Genomic DNA, 20,951 nt, shown 5'->3' with positions numbered 1-20,951 from the left:
CGAAAGCTAGGAGGTTTTGTCAGGACAGCTGAGTGGCGTTCCATTCTCTCCTTCTACCCCTACGGCTTGGTGATGTAATAATAATAATAATTATAATTTGGATAATTTGTATAACGCCATTTTCGTAAAATACTACCTCAAGGGCGCTTATATAGTACTAATAATTATTTTAAACAAAAAAAGGCTCTGATTCTATTATAACTTTTGCTATAAGAGTACATTCATACACAGATAGGTAGGTAACATACTTATGGTATAGTAGGTATAAATCTAGTCTGGGCTTGAGTCCGGATGTCCTCCGAAACCATATAAATTTTGTACATATCAATATTGTGGCATGTTTACTTAAATTTAGGCCTGGAGAGAAATACGAAGCCAACCAAAATACGAAAATATCAACAGTGATTTACGATTTTTGATTCATACGGACTTCTAGATATAATTTATTCGTTTTTCTTATTCGGAAACGGCGTCCAAACTAAAAAAGTCGAAAGATAAATATCCATACTTATCAAGTAAGTTGTGTTCAAATTAACCTACTTTTACACATCCAGGAGAAACCCAGATTTGTCAACAATGATTTAGACACACCAAAAATGTTGACATCATCATCATTTTAGAAAACTACATTCTCACGATCTTATTTAAAAAATATGGATTTTATTCTACTATAATTTTGTCCGCCTCCGTAGTGTAATGGTCAGCACGCTCGGCTACCGTTCTGGAGGTCCCGGGTTCGATTTCCAGGGGGGGTCTAATAAATATAAGTGATTTTTTCACTCTAATATTTATTCAATATTACCCTGGACTGGTACCTGAGGCGGAGGGCTGATCACCTTTCCTTCGTGTTTTAACGATCAAGATAACACTGCGTTTATATGATGCAGTGCCCTATGCACCATTGGGGTGCGGATGAGGGTTTGAATGAATAATTTTGTATTATTTTTGACATCTTATCAAAGATGAAGAAGAATATGGAAGTCTGGGCATTTACGGGGCTGACGACCGCTGACGTCATAGGCTGGTTTAAGTGATCACTTTACACACGTGTAACATTCACCAATTCTACCCATTATTGACAACCACACTACTCAAATTCTTGGAAGTTCTATATATGGTATATGAACCAATTTCGAAACGTTGTTCTTGAATCATTAGAACTTCACTAGAGACATCTATTGTTGAGATGAAACATTATTTGGTATTGAACATTATTTTCAACCACAACTCCACATTTTCAGGTGAATTGAATAGCATGTTTTCATCTGAAATTTTTGAAATTTGTTACATTTAAGCACGCATTGAACATAAATGGAACTAATTTCCTTGGTTGGGATGGAAATTACAAGCTTAAGTTTTTACAACATTTTCAAGCGCTATTACATTAAGCACATTGGAATTTATTTTGTATTGGAAGGTTTATTGTGTCTTTTAATGTAATATCCTAATAACCTACATTACAACCTATAATCGATCCATGCTACGACAATTTCTACCCCAAACTTTTAATGTCAATTGGTTGAAAGCCGACAAAGTTTGTACCCTTTATCAAAAATAGCTATCAAGCTGTGGTAGAGTGTGTACTTAGACACTCACAATCTAGACACAGGGCCACAACAGGTCTCGTTTTTTTTATTGTTTCAAATTGAAAGGTGCATACATTTTAGTCCTGATTCTTAACTAAATTATAACGATTAATATTAATTCAATCGAAATATTAACCTATCTTTTATTTTTACTCAAGGATACATTAACTCTTAATAACTAAACATTCGTCTGGCGGACTACGCAAATAAAAACGTGAAACTTAATCTAAATTATTTATTAAAAATAGGAACCGGTTATATGGCACTTTACAAACACACAAGTTTGGTTTATTAGGAATTAATGTAAGAGAAATTTAACAATCAATCACCATTCCGTACAGCTACTACATATCGCTCAAGCCTTTCAACAACGTCATATATCAAAAATCGTAAATTTTCAGTTGTGCATGTTTTCGGAATGCCCAGAAAATGTACTACATTGCTTTGGCGTTGATCGGCAACTGACTAGGAGTTGAAATCCTGTGTCACGCTGCTCATCAACTTTGCGACGTGATACATAATACATATTTTAGCCTAAAAATAAAATAGGTATGCAGAAGATTGCACCGGTTATTAATTAAGCAGTTTTGATATTCAAATCTGTAAAATTAAAATATGAAAAAAACGATTACAGTAAAGCTAGAACGGTCATATTGCACACTGTGCAACGTGATCTTTACTCTTTTCCTTATCAGAGTTCCTATTCAACCGATAAAGTGTTAATTTTTGTTTCACAACAGAAATTAATCCTGATATTCTAAAAGCAAATACACCTATAGTTTTTTTTTTATGACTCGGTGTCTCATTTATTTTAATGATGATAAATCGATCAATATATCCATCCATAATTAGAGATACGTCGACTTTTATCCATTTGTTTAACTCTTTGATCGACCAAATGCTGACTTTGCCCGTTTTCTTCATATCATATACTTACATATTATAAATGCATACAGAAACTCACATTTATCAGCATCACATCGTCGGCGCCTCGACTTCAATGTTGGTATAACTTTAATTGAAATGGTGGTGATACATGCTTTTCACTCGAAATTGAACGTTACATTAAAAAAAATCTATTTCAAGTGATACTCACGATTCAAAATAGTATTGAAAATCTTGCCTAAAAACTTAAGTACATATCGCGCGAACAGACTATGACAGCGCGCCGCGCAGGCGTAACTACGCACTTGCTATTTTTATGAAAAAAATACGTGCTCAGGTATTCACACAGATGGTATATGTTGTACTAATATGATGAATAATGTTGTGTCTTTTGTGGTAAATGTAGACATCTGAAATAAATCTATTTTATTCCGGATTCGCCACAAATCCGACTAGTCAAAGTAGACGAATAATCGGATGCTAACTAGTCAGTACATCTCTACATAGTTATATTGCCTGCGATGCTTGAAGTGCCCGGGTCGTTGTTTGCAACTATAAGGGCGCTTGTCCACTACCCGGAACTTTACCGTCCGGCAGTCCGGTTTTAAAAAATGAAAGCGACTGCGTCAGTTTAGCGTGATCGAATTTACGCGCAGCGTGTTCACGCACCGACCAAAAGCTCCAATCCGAAGAAAGATGGACAAAAGCACAAGCCAATCCACGCCATCATCGTTTTAAAACGCTAACTGACGTGCCGGACGGTAAAATTCCGTGTAAATCCGTGTAGTGGACAAACGCCTAAGGGTGGTAACTGACCGGAGCATTTCGTCGTACGTCGAACGAAACGTCGTAACATCGCTCGCGACGAGTATCAGCGAGCATCCGAAACTATGGATGGAGCGCTCGGCTCGCTGTACTGAGTGCCTGAATGCTCGCATCGTAACGTGTTACGTTACGACCAAATGGCTCCGGTCAGTCACCATCCTTAGGTTTGGTTCACGTGACGGCCTACCTAAGAAAATGAAAAAAAACACGCATTTTTTATGAATTATATTTTAAAACAACCATGAATTATGAGTTACGTCCCTGGGTGTGTCGAAATAATTAAATTGGCGTGTTATTTTTCGTCAATCTCTTTATAGTCACGGAATAGACTGAGGTACTAAGTATTCTATTCTTTTTTGACATCATGAAGATTGGGCATTTACGAGGCTTACGACCGTCATAGGCTGGTTTAAGTGATCACTTTACACACGTGTAACATTCACCAATTATACCCATGATTGACAACCACGCTACTCAATTTTTTGTAACTTCAATATATATGGTTCAATTTCGAAACATAGTGCTTGAATCACTAGAATTTCACTGGAGACGCCTATTGGTGAGATGAAAGAAGCTTTTTATTGAGCAAATACTATTTCATTTATATGTGAGGTCCGAATCCTGGATTATTATTACATACACGAGAAACGCTAGAAAATATCTATTACATTTTATTATTTTAGCTTATAATTTTGCTTTGACCAGTTAATTTTTTTAACATTTTGAGTGTGTCCAGATACTTGTTCACAAATCTGGATTATCTCCCCGTGAATGCTTAGACTTCCATATTCTCCTTCATCTATGTTGAGATGTCAAAAAGTAACATAACAAAAAAACTCCTAATTGGAGATAATCCAGATTTGTGAACAAGTATTTGGACACGTTCAAGAAAAATACTAAGGTGGTTTTCATTTAATATGGATGGATTAAAGGGCTGAATGTAAATTTAAATGTCATTCTTATATTATATATATATTGAAATTCATCTTGGATGTATACATCGCTCACTCCTTTCAAGAACGTCATAAATCAAAAAACTTGATTTTTCAGGAGAACGTTTTTAAAGTTTTAAAATATAATGCAATGTATTAAAATAAATACTAACTTTTTTCTGTGCAACAGATCTTTTCAGGTAAAACTTGAAGGTTTTTTCTCCATTTGAAAAATATTTAGTACATTTAAAAAAATAATCAAAAAATACATTTTCTTCAAAATGCAAAAACAACACTTTCTGCCCTGTAGCGGGTAATCATTGAGTCAAAAATATGCCTCTTTTGCTGGGATATAGTACATTTTCTGGACATTCCGGAAACATACACAACTAAAAATTGACGATTTTTGATTTATGACGTTCTTGAAAGGAGTGAGCGATATTGTACTTGCTGGGTATTCGCAGCTATGTGTTCCTATGTATAGCTTAGATTAGAGATACTTGTAGCAGAGAATTAAGTATTTTTAAAGTGAGGCCTCTGGAAATCCCAACTTCTCTGTATTGAAAAAAATGTACACTCATTGTCAGTCCTCGATTTTCGGACATTGAACCTTCGTACATCTCGCTATTTCATTCTTAACATGTTATAAGTCATTGTTTTTCACAATCAAGAAGATGATCAAAGTCTTTATTCATCTTGACAAACGTTTGACCGTCATGGAATTATGTGATTCCGACCAAAAATGTACATACATATCGATCACTCCTTTCAAGAACGTCATAAATCAAAAATATTCAGTTGTGCGTGTTTTCGGAATGCCCAGAAAATGTAATATATCCCAGCAAAAGCGGCATATTTTTAACTTAATATTTACTCGCTACAGGGCAAAAATTGTTGTTTTTGCATTTTGAAGAATAGGTATTATTTAATTATTTTTTTAAATAAACTTAATATTTTTCAAATGGAGAAAAAACGTTCAGGTTTTACCTAAAAAGATTTGTTGCACAGTAAAAAGTTCAATAAGTGGCTCGATATTGATTTTTATTACATTGTGTTATATTTTTTAACTTTAAAAACGTTCACCTGAAAACTCAAGTTTTTTTTATTTATGACGTTCTTGAAAGGAGTGAGTGATATATCCCTCCCATGTACGAAGAGCAATAGGAAAAGACACGGCATGTTTCAGAACTATTTATCAAGTATAGAAAAAGGAAAGCGAAATTCAATCATCCCTTTAATTTATTGAGGCCCAGCATACGTTAAATCGCAACTTAATTTTCTTTAAACCCAGGTAACGTTTGACGCAATTGAATTTTTCTTAAAATACCATTTTTGTATTGAAGTTTTTCCTATAATAATAAAAAAAGGCTTCTTAGGCTACAAGTTTTATATCCTATACCTACTCGTGTGCGGGTTTTCTCTTTATGTTTAAAGTTACTATAATTTCATGTAATTCGTGAATGAAAATTCCGGGCAAAAACTCTCGCTAGTATGTATCTCATTGTGGGGGATGACAAAATGATAAAGAAAATACACTTACATAGGAACATCTTGGTGTTTTTAAGCAATCTTATACCGATGCATATTAAGTTTTTTGCTTACATTGTTAAATAATTATTTAAAACGCACTTTTTTAAATAATTATTTAACAATGTATACATATTTTACATTTGTTGGTCGGTTGGTTGTTATTCTGTACCTACATATGTTGGGTACATCGTCGTTCATTAGCCCCTTGGAAAAATTTGCATTATGATTTTTATATAATATTTTTCATTATTTTACGAGCATATAAAAACTGTTAGATTAACTTACGAACGTAAATAATATTAACAACTCGTTTAAAATATAGAATATTTTAAATATATCGTTTAAAATATTTTTGTCCGCCTCCGTAGTGTAATGGTCAGAACGCTCTGCTACCGTTCTGTAGGTCCCGGGTTCAATTCCCAAGGGGGGTAAAATAAATATAAGTGATTTTTTCCACTGTTATATTTATTCAATATTACCCTGGACTGGTACCTGAAGCGGAGGGCTGATCACCTTTCCTTCATGCGTAAACGATCAAGATAACACTGCGTTTATATGACGCAGTGCCCTATGCACCATTGGGGTGCGGATAAGGGTTTTATTATTATTATTAAAATATAGAAAATGCTTTAGAAAATTCTTGCAATTCAACAAACTGTTTGATGTTTAGAGAAGGAGCCATGCGAATTACATTCGAATGTAAAATATTAATATTGTATTATTGAATGACATGATAAAAAAACACATCTATCATTATTAAATTTGTAATATACACTTCAGAATGACTACAAATGACGTGTAATTTTCAATATCTCAAGTGGGGTCTTATCGCCAGAAACAGATGTAAAAAAATACTCGGACTTTATAACGTCTTATCTTTTTGTTGATTAATTGTAGGCAAATTGGACTGCTTTTTGACCTTTTCACCATTTTATATTTTCTTTGATTAGGTTGCCTACTTGGTAATTTTAGATTAAAGTCCGTTTTCATTGATGTTTTGACCTTACGCGGTTATTGTACTAATTCGTGTAGACTACAGACTGTAGGGTACCTATAAAATAATGGATGTAACTAATCTCTATAGCTTTTAACCACTCAATATTTGCGCCCCGAGCTTTTATTAAATAAATTGTCATAAAATAAATTATTTTAAGCCGATCGAGAATTAAAGCCCAGGATTCGTTAAGACGCAACTTAATTTTCTGTAAATCTCGGTATTATTTTACGTAATTGATTTGTTTCTTAAAACATTGTTTTTGCATCGTCAAAATAAGTTTTTCCGTGAAATAAATAACATACTGTATATGGTTTTGATAAGAAAATAGTTATTGAAAGATAAAGAGTAAAAAAAAAATATATAAAAATATATTTACAACATTTTGAGTGTGTCCAAATACTTGTTCACAAAATCTGAATTATCTCCTATTACAGGAGTTATTTTCATATTTTTTTTTATTACTAATATAAGAATTTCTGCTTAATAAAAAGCTTCTTTACATCTCACCAATAGATGTCTCTAGTGGAGTTCTAGTGATTCAAGAACAAGGTTTCTAAATTGGTTCATATATACAGAACTTCCAAGAATTTGAGTAGTGTGGTTGTCAATAATGGGTAGAATTAGTGAATGTTACACGTGTGTAAAGTGATCACTTAAACCAGCCTATGACGGTCGTCAGCCCCGTAAATGCCCAGACTTCCATATTCTTCTTCATCTTTGATGAGATGTCAATAAATAATATAAAAATATATTATTTACATATTCGAAAAACCGAAAAAAAAATCCAATACACATTTTTTACAAAATTCAGGCTTGAACAGACGTGTGACCCCAAATAAATTTATCCCCATTAAAAAAAGTTTAATATATATTTTTGTTTTTCTTTACTGAGTAGCGGTTTACAATATCATAATACCTTGAGTTTTGTAGTATTACTGTTATATAAAATTTGTATTACATGAATCCACGCGCAATCGGCCAAGTGTATACTAATACATTTCCCTAGTTTCTTTATCTCTGCGTTGTCTGGTAAAATGTCTGGGCTCAGTTTGGGACGGACATGAAATATTTTTTACTGAATCCGCTTATCAGTTATCCTGTTCAGTCTGGAACTTTGAACGGGATGCAGATCTTATGCCGCAGGTCAGACGTATCGAAGATGACCATTGCAGCGTAATCCATACGGTTCATCCGCATACAATGTTCGATATTAAGTGATTCAGTTTGTACCCGGTAGTCGATCCGGTCGGCCGCTACACATACCGTATTTTTGCAATCACTGGAATCGTATAAATATTTGAATAACCAAAGTAAATAAAGGTATTAAATGAACTGTTTATATTCCGGTGATTCCGCTCGCGACCCGCTTAATCGATGTGTTGTTATATTTACACGTGTTTTAATCGACTTAACTTGCTCGAGAGAAATGTTTATTGCATTTTCTATTTTAGGAATTTGGGGCATTTGTTCCGTGATATATATTTTTTCAATCCACACTCGTGTTAAAATAAAATTCCCATGCGAATGTAATTTCCTAGTAAATGTGAAAATTTCAGTTTTGAAAATTTTAATTCAGCGTATCGAATACGTTCGTGATAACGTTTTTATTTTACAATATATCGTAGTCATACAGGAGAATGTAACCAATTGCATTTTTTACAAAAACGTGATCATTGACTATTTGATATTTTACTAGCTTAATATTGCCCTAAAAAAATCGCAAAGGATTTTAAACTTGGAAGTATAATTCGCTCACTCCTTTCAACAACTTCATATATCAAAAAACTTTTCAGGAGATTGTTTTTAAAGTTTAAAAATATAATACAATGTATTAAAAATAAATATCAAGCCACTTATTGAACTTTTTACTGTGCAACACATCTTTTTAGGTAAAACCTGATTTTTTTCCATTTGAAAAATATTTAGTATATTTAAAATAAAAATTAAACAATACCTTTTCTTCAAAATACAAAAACAACACTTTCTGCCCTGTAGCGGGTAAATATTAAGTTAAAAATATGCCGCTTTTGCTGGGATATAGTACATTTTCTGGGCATTCCGAAAACATGCACAACTGAAAATTTACTTTTTTTTTTATATGACGTTGTTGAAAGGAGTAAACGATACGTTTGTAGTATTTTAATGTACCTGTGTTATCGTACATTTTGTGTACACACTCGTTCAAAGATAATCTTGAGAAAATATTTTATTTACCACTTATAATCCAATACAAACAAAACGGTTGTGCAAACTTTTATCGATCCGTCTGTAAACAGTTCATTGTTCGTGTTTTTGTATTCTTAAATCAATAATGTTCGTATTTATGTCTGGTATCACAATATTATAATTCAGTTGATACGTTCCATCTCCAGAAGTCACTAGCCCCATTTGACCTTCGTGTGAAGTTCCCTCGTATTGTTTTGAAAATGTTTTAATCGCCACTGTTTACGTTTATCGCCACGTGGCTGATGTCAAGGATCTTGAGAGTTCACGATCTATATTTGTTAGAGTGATATACTGTATTATACATAGGGTATTTTTTACAGGTGCACAAACTGAAATTTCTTGCAATAAATTGATGGTGGAACCCGCATGTTGCGCCATCTTGTTGAAACCAAAGCTCTGTCACATCAACAACATTCAACTGAGGCGCGAAGAAGTCAGTAATCATGGTTCTGTAGCGCTCTCCATTTACAGTAACATTCTGGCCGGCATCCTTTTAAAAAAATATGGATTAATGATTCCACATGCCCATAAAGCACACCAAACAGTGACTTTCAATGGATGAAGGGCGTCTCGACAAATGTTTCTGGGTTTTCTCCACTCCAAATTCGGCAATTCTGCTTGTTGACATAGCCATTTTAACAAAATTTTATTTTTTGTTTCAGGCCATTGAAACATGTTCGTTGATGAAAATGAATCGTAAGTATTTACTATTATTATATTGCTATCATAGCTGATGTATTTCTTCCTCTCCTTCTAACCCTTATCCGCACCCAATGGTAAATAGGGCACTGCATCATATTGACGCGGCGTTATCTTGATCGTTACTTACATTAAGGCAAGGTGATCACTCCTGCGCTTCAGGGACTAGTCCAGGGTTATATTAAATAAATATTGGGAGTGTGAAATCACTAATATTAATTTTCACCCCCCCCCCTGGGAATCGAACCTGGGACCTCCAGCACGGCAGCTAAACACGGTAACCATTGCACCACAGAGGCGGACGATGTGTTAGGAATACTTGAATTTACGGGCATGTTAAACATGTCGGCATTCAAGAGCGGTAGGTTTGTTTGAACTTTCTCCCGGCTGCGAAATTCTTTCCTCCATACGCGCTGATGGTCTTGTAACGGTTTCGCGGAAGCTCGCATGCTATCGCGCATTCCGAATGAGCACATTCGCGTCGTAGCAGAGGTGTGGTGCGTGTGTGTCGAGTGTGACTTCCCATATAACATATGGGCAGTCTTATGGTGCTCGGCAGAGGCGTGCATTCTATCTAGGCAGAAAAGCAGTGCCGACCCTGGGATTACTCGCGTTCCATATAGAAACACGACCAGTGCCTAGTATGCCTTATCCTTACCCAACCCTAGTGTCTACCATGATCAAAAACACTGCACGCCGCCACTGCTCGCGAGGAATATATAATTTATCATACTCAACCTAAACACTCACCTAAACTCAACGTGAAACAGCCGTCACCAAAAATAAATTCGCCGTTAGAATCCCCGATTGCTTTTTTAATTAATTCTTTAATATTGCATAAAGCAAATGTTACTAATTAAAATGCTAATCGTTCGCCTGATCAACAGACTTTTGGTTCCCTTTCATCTCGTGTTGAAACACGCGAAGAGCAGCCGAATAGGATACGCTGTGCGACTATTCATTCCCCGGTATAAAAATACGCGTCCTTACCGACTTGTGCATGCATAGTGCCGGCCTGGACAAGTGGAAGTGTGGTTCTTTCTCATCGGGTACACAAATAGACACCGGTCGACCTAACCCACGTTCTCCATACTTACTCGAGTACTCTGTGCTCTACTTTCTGAGGCCTTACTAGTGACGAGAGGTGGGCGAGATCCGCTCATTCAGAAGATCCGCATCAGCAGAACCCTATCACTTATGTGATTCATTCACCAAGACCGGATCAATTGAATGATGGATACAAATATTGAATGAGGGGAGAGAATTGTAAACACAAATCTTATCTACGACAACCGACAATTTTTGTCCTCACTTCTTCCTTTTAAAAATCCAAAAAAAAATGGACTTACGTGAAATTCATAGTTTTTTTTTAAATGAAACTAAATTTATATACTGTACACGTTATTAGTTTGGTAAGTAATGACTTTCCCCAGCTGTTCGTGTTATCTTATATGATAATCAAAGTAGTACATAAATATTTATATTACTTTTCTGCATTACGCGACCTTTGGGCATTATTGTGCCAGTGTTTTATTTCTAATTTATTTCATAAGCAATTAATTAAATTTTATGACGAATCGTTTCTGGAAATAAAATTTAATCATTTTAATGATTGAATACGAGTGCACACTTTGGTACATGCTCCGATGTTATTAAATCAGAAATGATGATTAATTACTTTGTACTTTGTAAAGCTATATCACTTTTCACATAATTGGTCATATTTATTATCTCTGATTTATATCGATCGACGAGGAAATAATTATTTCAAAGGATAAAATATCTAGAAAACAAACAACACTATGAAAGATTATTGTATTTTAAATATTATTAATATTTACTTTGTGGTTAGTCATTTTTACTTTTATATTTTTTTTTAAATAAAAATTATAGTAATATTAGTATATAACCACTCACCGAGATTTGTATGTCTACCGATTTCGAGACATAAAAATTGAGTACCACTGGTATAGCCCATTAGCTGGATACTGTAGGTAACCAATATTCTAGATGCCAGTTAGAGCCGACTTCAGTATCCTTTTTTGATTCCTGATCGACCAGCATTCGATAAATTATTAAATTAAATGATCTAACATTGACAGTTATCGAACAAAATGACTGGAATAGCAAGTCGTGGATGCGTTCGAAAGAATTTGGTTATAAAAGTATATAAAAAATCGCTGTATCTGATTAGAGAATTGCCCTAAAAGCGAACTATTCGGCAAGTCAGTTGGTTTAAAAAGAAGCAGAACTAGTAGTCAGTGAATCCTTATTAACAGCGAGTTATTCTCTGTTTTTTTTTTAAATCTCAAAAATGGATTAATTTTATTATGATTATAACTGTTTATCTTAATCACAGTAAAGAGAACATTTTTTTAAAAATATATCCACTTTTTACATATTATTCTTCAATGAAAATTTTGCGTTTAAAGTGTCAAGTTGGTAGAGTCGCCATAAATATTGTGAAAATATTTTGGAGTATTACGATTAATAAAAAAGGGATTAAGTCCTGAAAACAAGAGAGATTACGGGATATTGTTTAAAAATGGATTTAGATATAATTCCACCTACCAGTGACTTTGTTTATGATCTTTTAAAAGGTATGGTCATGTTGATTGTAAAAAAGATCATTCTATACTCCCAATATTTTAAATGTTAATGTATAAATAATACTTGTGTATATATAGTGTCCACCAGCAATAACCTCTACAATGAAGTAAGAGAGCAAGCAAATAAGGCCTCTGCTGTAGCTGGATGCTTAAAAAATTTTGTATGGAGAAACAAATACATGATGAAAGAGAGTAAGGTGAGGATCTATAAAACCTGCGTAAGACCGATCCTGACATACGGCACGGAAACAAGAGCCGACACCGCGAGAACAAAAAGCCTTCTTAGGACATCCGAAATGAAGACTCTACGACCCATTGCAGGCCTAACGCTTCGCGACAGAGTAAGAAACTCAGATATAAGAAAAATCTGCGATGTTGAAGATGTTGTGCGATGGGGAAGAGAAAGAAGACGTTTCCGGAGAGGTCATGTGAGAAGAGCGAGTTCGGACCGAGTGGTGAGGGTGGCAGCGGACAGCAGCATAGGCGGGATCAGACCCCCAGGAAGACCACCTAAACGATGGAAGGATAGCTGGTCTTCCACCTCCCAGGACCGACCCGAGAATGACAGGACCTAGTCCTAAAAGAAGAAGAAGAAGAAGAAGAATACTTGTATATTGTATAATTTTTATTGATGAGTTTGTGAAATTTCACTTAATTTATATATATTATTTTGCATTTCGCAGACATTATTTTACATTTTTGTTTACATTTCATACAGGTATTTTTTCAACATGTTGATCAAGGTTTTTCAAACTACGATTGTTGCATGTAATTACGTTTTGAAAACCCCAAGGTGATTTTAAACAGATCTAAATCTTTTTTGTTTAAAACCACCTCCTCAAAACTTGTATATTGGTTAGCAAAACAGTATCTAGATAAAAACGGATTGCGCTAAATGTCCACTATTCGTTATATATATTTCAACAGGAACGGAAAGTTTTTTGAGAAGGAAATATGTTGTTGGCTGATTGGAGTTATTTATTTATTTCATTAATTCTTTTTTCACTTTATACAAGGTTTAATATTCACCAATCTGCGCAAAATTATTGTTTTTTATTTTATTTTAATAAACTCTTTGTGGTCCATGTGTGCAAGAATCTTACATATCGCTCACTCCTTTCAAGAACGTCATAAATCAAAAAACTTCATTTTTCAGGAGAACGTTTTTAAAGTTTAAAAATATAACACAATGTATTAAAAATAAATATCAAGCCACTTATTGAACTTTTTACTGTACAACACATCTTTTTAGGTAAAACCTGAAGGTTTTTTCTCCATTTGAAAAATATTTAGTATGTTTAATAAAAAAATTAAACAATACCTTTTCTTCAAAATGCAAAAACAACATATTCTGCCCTGTAGCGAGTAAATATTGAGTTAAAAATATGCCTTTTTTGCTGGGATGTAGTACTTTTTTTGGGTATTCCGAAAACATGCACAACTGAAAATTGTCGATTTTTGATTTATGACGTTCTTGAAAGGAGTGAGCGATATGAGTTCGAAGCGCCGTCTATTAAAATTCATGCATACCTGAAACCCTTCGTGTGTCAGATTCGTTTTATGTGTTAGTATACACAAAAAATAACTTAGATTTATTAAACATATCGCTGGTTAAATGCCTAAGGGCCACAACGCAAAAAAAAATCCAAATCTCTTTATTCCAAAAATGGGTATCTATATCGTCAACATTTTCATATGAAATGTCCTTTCTAACGCTAGAATCATGGGTGTCTTTCGAATATGAAAATGTTTACGATTTAGATACCATTTTTGGAATAAAAACATTTGGCATTTAACCAGCGATATACACTAGGCTGGGTTTAAATGCAACCTGAAATCCAGTTCTTCCGCAGGCCACAGTAACAAACGTTTTTTTTTTGTAATTCTGTGTTAATCTATTTTATATTGTTTTTTTTTGTGTTATATCCGATCATCTTGGATTATCCCATATCTTGGTGTATTGTTATCTAAATACGTACAATTGTGCGCTTGTGAGCGATTTAATAAACTTCGGTTGCATAATCCCGAGTATCACAGTCCAAGGTCTGCTAAGTGCGGGAACATGTGACGTAGTGCGTTTCCGTCACCTCGGGTCGGACTCTGCCCCGTAACTTCAATACTTCAACTGTGTAATAGTAACCAAGTCCTAATTACCAACATCACGCCGCGATCGGCGCTAATGAGACTTGGTGTGTTTGTTTACACTTTGCGAAGTAATACAGCGTTCTTTAAATATGAATTGCGTCTTCAGGAGTACAGAGTGCAGGACCACTTTCTAAAATTAAAATGCACCGAATTGTTGGCATTTTAGGCTTGATACTTGAAACTTGCTTAACGATCGATGTTTAAAGTAACGAAATTCTTTTAAGCGGATCCTGGCATTCGATCTTCTCCTTCTTCTTTCCATGTTCGCTCCCTAGGTGGAGCATATGGCCAACACGAGACGAAAAAAAAATCGAAAGGATTTGCGACATATATCGAAAGGTCATACATATATCAAAAATCTTAAATTTTCAGTTGTGCATGTTTTCGGAATGCCCAGAAAATGCATTACATACCAGCAAAAGCGGCATATTTTTAACTTAATATTTACCCGCTACTTATATCGCTGAAATTTTTAAAAGCCGACAAGCTCAAGTGTCACATCAAATAAAAATTTTCTATGGAGTATTAATTTTTTAATGTACCGTAAAGTGGGTATACTTTGCACCATGGGTGATACTTTGCACCACCTTCTGTAAAGAAATTGTGGAGCTGGTCATCCCTGATATATGTCATTTTTCATTCTACTTTCTTTTGTTTCTGATAGATGGCACTTCAATCTACTTTTTGGTTTACAGAAGTAACAGTCGGTCGCTATTGCTTCAATGCGTTTTTCCTGTCCGAATGTAAAGAAAGTTTTCTGTCTGAAAATTGTGTCCGAAAAAATCCAATGTAATCAGTATACTGAAACAAGTTACAACAAGTGAGTGGTCTCTAAATCGTAGGTAGGTAAGCCCTGCTTTTCTCAAATGCTGTATTTTTTAGTTACGTTGTCAAGTTTATGTAAAAATAATATTTTTTTAAGAACTGACTTGTATTGACCACATTTGGGGTAACATTGCACCAGGTGCAAAGTATCCACAAAAGGCCATAGTTAATTAATTTGATGAAAAGTCTTAAAACGGCTAATACAACTTGACATTTTTGCTAAATATCTATAGGTTTTGTGTACTTACTTAATTCCTGATGGTATATTTTTTTCAAAAATCTCAAGAACACACAAACAGCGGCCTTATGCCAGACGATACTGCGATTTTACACCGAAGAGAGTGGAGCAGTGTTTGGAGGCCATTCGAAATGGTACAATCAGTCAAAGAAAGGCTGAAGAAATTTTCAAAATCCCCAGAAGGACGATTAACTATAAGCTCAAAGGACCTCCGATATGTGACAAGGGCGAAGAGCAATCCTTCGTAAACTGCATAGTAGACATGAGTGAGTACGGTTTCCCAGTGAGTGTTTTTAACATTCGCTACATTCTTATAGCCTATTTGGATAGATTTGGCAGAAGAATACGAATATTAAAGAACAACGTACCAGGCTCTGAATGGATAAGATCATTTTTGCAAAGACATAAAACCTTGACTGTTGCTAAAACTAGTCAGTTGCTTAATCGGTTGCCATTAAAAGCGTATGACGATGACGTGCGCCAGAGTTTTCAACAGTTTTTGGAAGAAAACAGATTCAACCTAAAGAATTCAGTCTTAAAATGCAGGAAAACGATACCGATAGAACCAGGTAAGAGCATTGCTCACGATCCAAATGTCGAAATGAACGTTGACGAGACACAAATGCTACCTGAACCAACTACATCAATGATCCCATCTTCCGCATCGAAACTTCCAGCATATTTAGCATTAACTGATAATAGTTCACACGGAAGCTTTGAGGAAGAGGGAGAAGAACAAAAACGATGACTGAAACTAGTTATCGTATTTGTTCTTCCGTTTCATTAGGACCAGTAAAAATGAAGGTGGGAGAATATGTTGTATTTCATTATGAAGGAGAACAATTTCCGGGACAGATTTTGGAAATAAAGAAAGACAGAGCTTTTAAATCCATGCAGGAGAGTCTCAAATCGTGGATGTGGCCGATGAAGGATGACTTTCTTCAATATTCTTGGAAGGATGTAGTGGGTTCCATAAAAGAACCGAAAATGCAATCCAAAAGATGTTTCTTTACCGTCCCGGAACTTGACTATATTTAGACCTAATTTAATTTTAATTCCTATTACCTATGTAGTACGATATGTTTAAATATCCACCTTTTATTTTATATAATTTTGAACCTTCAGTGTTGGAAAAAAAGATCATTTTTGTTAGATTTTTCAATATTTTTTATAATTATACAATATTATAATCTGCTTTTAGCGAACTGTGAGCCAAAACCCTTCATAAGGTGCAACGAAACTTGTAGGATAGCCTTTACTTTGCATCAATTGGGATTCTAGTACGAAAAGTGTAGAGAAAATATCATGGTGCAAAGTTGTACTTTACCCGGGGATACTTTGCACCAAAATATAAATATAAAAAAAAAATACAGGCAAAATAGATAAAAATTTAAAAATGTATCAGACATGTTACAGGTATATGTGTTATTACATTGCAATAGTTGAAACCTCAGAAAAATTAAAAAACCTGATCTGAATAGACAATTTTTTGAAAAAATGCAGTATTTTGGTGCAATGTATACCCACTTTACGGTAATTTTGAATTTGTCTGTAATAAAATAATCAGTTTTATTTTTAATAAAAGTTATCTTTGTATGTTTTGTAGAGCCTTATTTTTTGTGTACCGCGAATTTTTCATATGATCTATAGTGCCCCCTGACTTCAAAAAGGTTCAGAACCACTGCTTTAGACTGTAGATAGGGGTTGGTCGTGTCTATATCCCGCAAGTTTTGGTATGGCGGCGTAGAGTCGAATGTTTTCCAAATATTCTTATGATGGTAGTCAGAGTGTAGTTACTGGTTCATAGTCCGTGGTCCGTAATGACGCTCACAGGAAAACCAAAAGTTGAACTTCGCTTCTATATTGACGGACCAACTTATTTGTTTAATAGTTTTGTGATATTCCATCTGCATTTTTTTAGTTTTTGCTCCACGAGACTACAAAATGTATCTTAAAAACAAACGTCAAATTAGTTACTAAATATTAATAAAAAGTCCGAGCAATGTCCGAAATTGTTCAGCCCAATTGTTTGAATAAATTTCCTTTTTAAAGTTTTTTTAGCAGTTGTACGTACGTAATTTATATTCTAGGTGTAAATAATATGTTAAGTACAAGTAAAGAATTAATAGGCTCTTTAATAATAAACAGTATTTTATTATTTTGAAAAATAAAAATACTTTGTTTTTTGATCCGCTCACATTTTTATTAAATTTATATTTAATAAAAATGGTTTATTTTTAAACCCTGAAGAGGGCAACAGGTTGTTGCCGAAACTTATTGGTTGTTAGTAAAAATGTGAGTGGATCAAAAAACAAAGTCTTTTTATTTCTCAAAATAATATAACACTTTGATCCACAAAATTAATGCTTTCAATATTCAAAATAAAACGGTATTTTAACTTTTCTTAATAATAATAATCAACGTTATGATACCTATTTTGAGTGTGTCCAAATACATATTCACAAATCTGGATTATCTCCAATTAGGAGTTATTTTTCGTATAATTTGTTGACATCTCAACATAGATGATAGATGTATCTAGTTATTGAGGAATGTGACACGTGTGTAAAGTGATCACTTAAACCTGCCTATGACGGTCGTAAGCCTCGTAAATGCCCTGACTTCCATATTCTTCTTCATCTATGTTGAGATGCCAAAAAATGATACGATACCTAGTATTAACAACCTCTTAAGATCAGAGACTCGATTCCAGAGATAAATATTTAAAAAAAGTATTGTAAAAAATATTTTTAATTATTACAAAGAAAAATCTTCATCTAACCCTTTTGTGTATAACACTAGAACCGCCGACACTTATTAAATGCCTGAAATAAATAGTTAAAACTACGAATGATTTTAGTTTATAAATATCGTAATTTCACATTATATCTTATAACGGTTTATTTTTTTTTAAAGTAAAAATAAATATTTGTTTTATTATGGTATAAAAATATTTCAATTCAATACGACATATTTTCATACAAGCCTGAGCGGCTCGTGTATGAAAACGGGAATAAGGTTGCTGCATAGTGGGGTCGAACCTAGAAACTAACCCGACCACGGGACCAAAATCCGACTTCAATTTTATCGTAGCAATATTCAATTTATTGGCATCGAGTTATGCTTATCGATATTTGGTGTCATATATTCTGCAATTACAATGTACAGATTAAAATTAAACAGGATAAAAGTTTATTATTATGTTATCTTTGCAAAATATATGATCAACAACGGATTAAGTGTATTTTTTTGACAATTCTGACGCTTGTAATAATCTGAATCGGCTGTTATCAAATGTTTGGGTGGCGAATTTTCTAATGAAAAAAAAATGTGTGTCCAAATCCCTGTTCGCAAATCTGGGTTTCTCCACTTCAAATCAGGTTATTTTTATACCGATATAGCTCACTCCTTTCAACAACGTCATATATCAAAAAACTTGATTTTTCAGGAGATCGTAAATAAATATCAAGCCACTTATTGAACTTTTTACTGTGCCACAGATCTTTTTAGGTAAAACCTGAATGTTTTTTCTCTATTTGAAAAATATTTAGCATATTCAAAAAAATAATTAAACAACACCTTTTCTTCAAAATGCAAAAACAACACTTTCTGCCCTGTAGCGGGTAAATGTTAAGTTTAAAATATGCCGCTTTTGGTGAGATATATTATAGTACATTTTCTAGACATTCCGAAAACATGCACAACTGAAAATTGACGATTTTCGATATATGACGTTGTTGAAAGGAGTGAGCGATATTTCAATAGATTAAAGGAAAAAAAACTTTTTCCTCAAATTGAATTTATTGCATTTGAGTTTCTTTACATAAAAATAATTGTTGTAATAAGTTGTCCGACTGTTCCCGTACTAAGCTACTGTCCGTCATGATTTAATCAAAATGATATAAGAAAAGGTTGAAAATTACCAATACTTTTAAAAACTGGAAATTAATCACGTCACGTCTCACCCGTGTTTACTTTTTTACCCGTCGATGCTGGATAGGGGAATATGAACGGGGGGAAGGGTGGGCCATAGACATCAACAAATAGAGCCGCCAATAATTTAGCAATGACACCAATATTAAAATAAGTACATCGTTTCTGTGACGTCATTCATCACCAACTTACGAAAAGAGCGTTTTTTACGGAGGAAAATTTTACGAACAAAAAAAAGTGAAAATATTGATTATATCGGCTGTTATAAACACAAAACGTAGACTCGTTTTGTCTTATACAATCCTTTATAGGTTGAGTATGTTAAATTATATATGCTCCTTCCGAGCAGTGGCGGTGTGCAGTGTTTTTGATCAGGGTAGATAGTAGGGTTGGGTAAGGATAAGGCATAGTAGGCACTGGTCGTGTTTCTAAATGAAACGCGAGTAATTCAGGGTATGCACTGGTTTTCTGCCTATATAGAATGCACGCCTCTGCTCCCGAGTGATAATACCACGAGCGTCGCGTCTATTCTTTTGTTTTTTGTAGCTTTAATAAACTCCAGAAACTACTAAAACAAATCATTTTAGTAGCTTGTGTAGTTTATTAATTTCGACCGCGAGTACAAATAAATATATTGTAGTCATGCAGGAGAAAGTGGCTAAGTGCATTTTTTACAAAAACCTGATCATTGACTACTTGATATCTTACTAGCTTAATATTGCCCTGCACAAAATCCCAAAGGATTTTAAACTTAGAAGTATAATTTATTGACTTGTTAAAAATGACTTACTGCATTGATGTTGCTAGCAAAAGTGACTGAAATGGCCCTCTTGAACATTTTACGTTTTAGTAGTTGGTCACTTTCTCCTGTACGACTACGATATATAAATGAATCGTATTATTCAATACGCATTCGATGAATACAAGACACGTAATAACAAGTCTACTGGGATTAGTCTTATTGTCACCGTATCGTGCCACGATGTGAGCGGCAAACCGGCAGGCGAGTATCAAAAACCTATAAAGATTGTGTAAGGGCGCTTGTCCACTACACGGAATTACACGGAATGTTACCTTATGGCACGTCAGTTAGCGTTTTAAAACGATGATTGTCTTGGATTGGCAGAAGCACAAGCCAGCTTCTGTCCATATTTTTTCGGATCGGTGCTCTTGATCGGTGCGTGAACATCTCATAGTCTCAAGTCTCAAATGTTGACTGGATTTGGTTGGCGCTATGTCTCAGCTGATACGGTTGGAGACAAAATCAGCTGTTTGTTTCTGTCGTTATCAGTGCCGCGCCGAACACCGCTCGCGGTGACCGCTTCCCGCGCTTTCAGCCGGCTGTTTTATTTAATTTTTTTAAACATTTTTTTTATATCGCCAGTATTAATTTTAATAAGTTAGGTGTCTATTTTAATTCATTTATTTATTCAGTTTTACTCGCCTGTCTGTGTTTGAACGAGTCGAAGATGTACATCGACGAGGATGATTAGTGAGTGGATTTTTTTTGGATTTTACCGC

The 20,951-nt window shown here is 34.3% G+C and overlaps 1 protein-coding gene across 3 annotated transcripts in view; it reads left to right on the top strand.

The window, feature by feature from the left end:
• The window catches only part of LOC148305730 (fatty acid CoA ligase Acsl3-like), a 48,484-nt gene that overhangs the window by 3,455 nt on the left and 24,078 nt on the right, over nucleotides 1–20,951 (top strand). Inside the window, exons 1-2 of one of the 3 annotated variants that reach the window (XM_088266189.1) lie at nucleotides 8,001–8,075; nucleotides 9,644–9,677. In XM_088266189.1, the coding sequence (XP_088122315.1) occupies nucleotides 9,655–9,677 (23 nt within the window). In that variant the 5' untranslated portion in view covers nucleotides 8,001–8,075; nucleotides 9,644–9,654. Of the gene's footprint in view, nucleotides 1–8,000; nucleotides 8,076–9,643; nucleotides 9,678–20,722; nucleotides 20,923–20,951 lie in introns of those variants that run through there. The other 2 variants (XM_088266188.1, XM_088266190.1) reach the window with 2 other exon arrangements.

This window comes from Brachycentrus maculatus, unplaced genomic scaffold (genome assembly GCF_059751285.1).
Source record: "Brachycentrus maculatus isolate JH-2025_06_01 unplaced genomic scaffold, ASM5975128v1 h1tg000263l, whole genome shotgun sequence".
Lineage (NCBI taxonomy): Eukaryota > Metazoa > Arthropoda > Insecta > Trichoptera > Brachycentridae > Brachycentrus > Brachycentrus maculatus.
Note: the sequence above shows the minus strand (reverse complement) of the source record. Positions and strands in the feature narration are given on the sequence as shown.